Raw genomic sequence first — 2376 nt, forward strand, 5'->3', positions numbered from 1 at the left:
TTACTGTGAAAGACAGTGAATCTGCATAACCCACAGGAATACAAGTAATCATCCATATTGAGCGTATTAAGATCACTCCGATGCTTTCTTCCCTCTGAATGGTTTTCGGGATAATTGACTTTGCTTCTCTTTCTCTCCGTGAGCTCATGTGGCTTTCTTTACCTTAAGAAGGACTGATGAAATAGAAATATAAGTACGAGCTACAGCATAAAATGGAAAATAGATATTAATTTAGCACTAACAATATATAGAAACTAACGACGATACCTTAATCAATTTCGCGCCAGCTGGTCTCTTATACGGGCCTAGAGCTTCTCTCTGTTCTCTAACTAGTCGTAACTTTTCTTCCATAATCATCTTCTTTTTAATGTTAATCTACAAAGGAACAAAGTAGATTATCGTAAGTGATGTTTGTTTTTTCTTGCTGTCGGAAAAAGTAACTTAGATAATAATTTAAGTAGAAAACGGTAGATGTATCTCTAAAACAAGTCGGTTTAAAATGTTTGGAAGAAACCGTAGATGTATCTCCCTGCAAAATTGCACAAACAAACCAAACCTCGAGTTTAGAAGGATCAACTCCCTTAAGACGTAGCTCCTCACAAGCATTCATCTTGAATTTAGGTGACTTGGCTTCGGCACCCTTTTTCTGTAGCCCGTGTTTGGCTAAAGCTTTCTTCGTGTTTCTGCTCGTCTGAAAAACATAATTGGAGTCACTTCATGAACTAAGCAACGAGTTTAGAAACATGTTAACAATTACAATTTTCTACAACATAAATTTGATAAGTAATTTCTTGGCATTTAGAAATTTTGTTAATAGTATCACAAATTTCTAATATCAAAACAAAAGTACAAAGTTTCAATCCAATTTTGAATTTCAACTACTCATTCAATTTCAAAAGGAAGAATGTAAATGACAAAGGGTCTATCATGATTGATATGCCAAAAGTTTTTTCTTGTCTTAAACAATGACAGAATATATTAACATAATACGAGCTTCAAATTTCATAGTGAGCTTACCGTCTCCGGACCAGCTAACCTCTTTAGAGTCTGGTGAGTAATATCAGCAGCATTCTTTTCATCATAATCGACAAACTTCCTCTTACGTAGTTTACATCCTCTCATCTCTGGTTCATCTTCACAACATCCGTCTTCCTCCTTACCATCACTCTCATTATGAACAAGACCATTTTCGAAATTTTCTCCTACATCATAATCTTCTACAGACATATTGACTTTTGATTTCACTGCAATAGTTTAATCATCATCATCATGTAATAACTCAGAACCAGGTACATTGCTAGAAACATTTACTTTTCCAAATGCCACTGGCCGTGCTTTTGAGTCCATTGGGCAACAAAGGATAAATCTGTAGTAAAGTTACAGTTAGGTCAGGTGATTACCAAACAAGCCACCAACGAAAGATAAATCTGGTTTGAGTTATTAAAGGATACATCGCAGAAAAAGACATATAACAATCATGATATCATACCAACAAAGTCATTAACAAGAAAGCATCAACTTCATTCTTAACAATTTAAGAAATTGGAAGCCTACAATCTAAATCGAATGGTAAATGGCACTTACTAAGGAAAGGATGAGGTTATCTTCCGATGTCCTTAGGATTCGACTCTGAATCGTCAACTTTTTGGCCGGATTTTTGGTCCTTCCCTACTCTCTGCCGTTCTCCCTCGCAAGTATCGTTTAGGGTTTCAAGTGAGGATCAATTGCAGATTTGGGTTTTTAAAGGCCAAGGACATTGGTATCTTCTCAACGATCCCCGCCTTTATACTTTTCTTGACGCCTTGCCTTTTCAACTATTTGTCCGTAGGCGCCCACCCTTCACTTACTTGGGGAATATATAAGACTTTTTCAGATACTAATAATTGACTTTTTCAGATACTAAATAAGTGTGAACTTGTCTCAAGGAAATTGTTTTCTCTTGCTACATTAAGCAGAAGATAGACATAGAGAAAAGTTCCCAACTATCTATCTAGTCTAAAAAAAAGTTGTTCTTCGTTTCGTCGATGAAGAAGGTTCTAGCTGACTTCAAAGGCAGAAGATTAATTTGATGCTCTGATGTCCCAAGTAGAGGAACTGCACAAGTGGATCTCTTGATCTTCGGGAAAGGCAATCGGTTTAGTTTATGGGAAAGGGATATAAGGTATATTTATATCCTAACTATTTCATTTTAAGTTTTGCCATGAGATCCTAGGTAACAACCTAGTGTTCGACGTATAGACATATGAAATTCCACTTAGAACACTATGGGACGCCATATTCCAACACGTGAATCATGTAAAGATTAAATAGTTGGAACGGTTTTGTGTACACACTCCATTATGATGTGGAAGCATTTGTTACAGAGACTCTCAAGAG

The 2376-nt window shown here is 36.2% G+C and overlaps 1 protein-coding gene across 3 annotated transcripts; it reads right to left on the reverse strand.

Moving 5' to 3' along the window:
* On the reverse strand, positions 1 to 1762 carry LOC147531757 (uncharacterized). 3 transcript variants are annotated; one of them, XM_086649618.1, is made up of 7 exons: positions 1658 to 1762; positions 1490 to 1573; positions 1312 to 1366; positions 1018 to 1244; positions 557 to 691; positions 268 to 375; positions 1 to 173 (listed from the first exon to the last, which is right to left on the reverse strand). In XM_086649618.1, the coding sequence occupies exons 2-7, from the start codon at positions 1499 to 1501 to the stop codon at positions 159 to 161; spliced, it is 552 nt and encodes a 183-aa protein (XP_086505744.1). In that variant the 5' UTR covers positions 1502 to 1573; positions 1658 to 1762; the 3' UTR covers positions 1 to 158. The 3 variants fall into 3 exon arrangements, with proteins under 3 accessions (XP_086505744.1, XP_086505745.1, XP_086505746.1); XM_086649619.1 differs by lacking the exon at positions 1490 to 1573 and having other exon boundaries at positions 1585 to 1761; XM_086649620.1 differs by lacking the exon at positions 1490 to 1573 and having other exon boundaries at positions 1018 to 1366; positions 1585 to 1760.
* Between the last annotated feature and the right edge of the window lie 614 nt (positions 1763 to 2376).

This window comes from Eschscholzia californica, unplaced genomic scaffold (genome assembly GCF_041429995.1).
Source record: "Eschscholzia californica isolate CP2 unplaced genomic scaffold, dmEscCali1.0.p SCAF_6, whole genome shotgun sequence".
Lineage (NCBI taxonomy): Eukaryota > Viridiplantae > Streptophyta > Magnoliopsida > Ranunculales > Papaveraceae > Eschscholzia > Eschscholzia californica.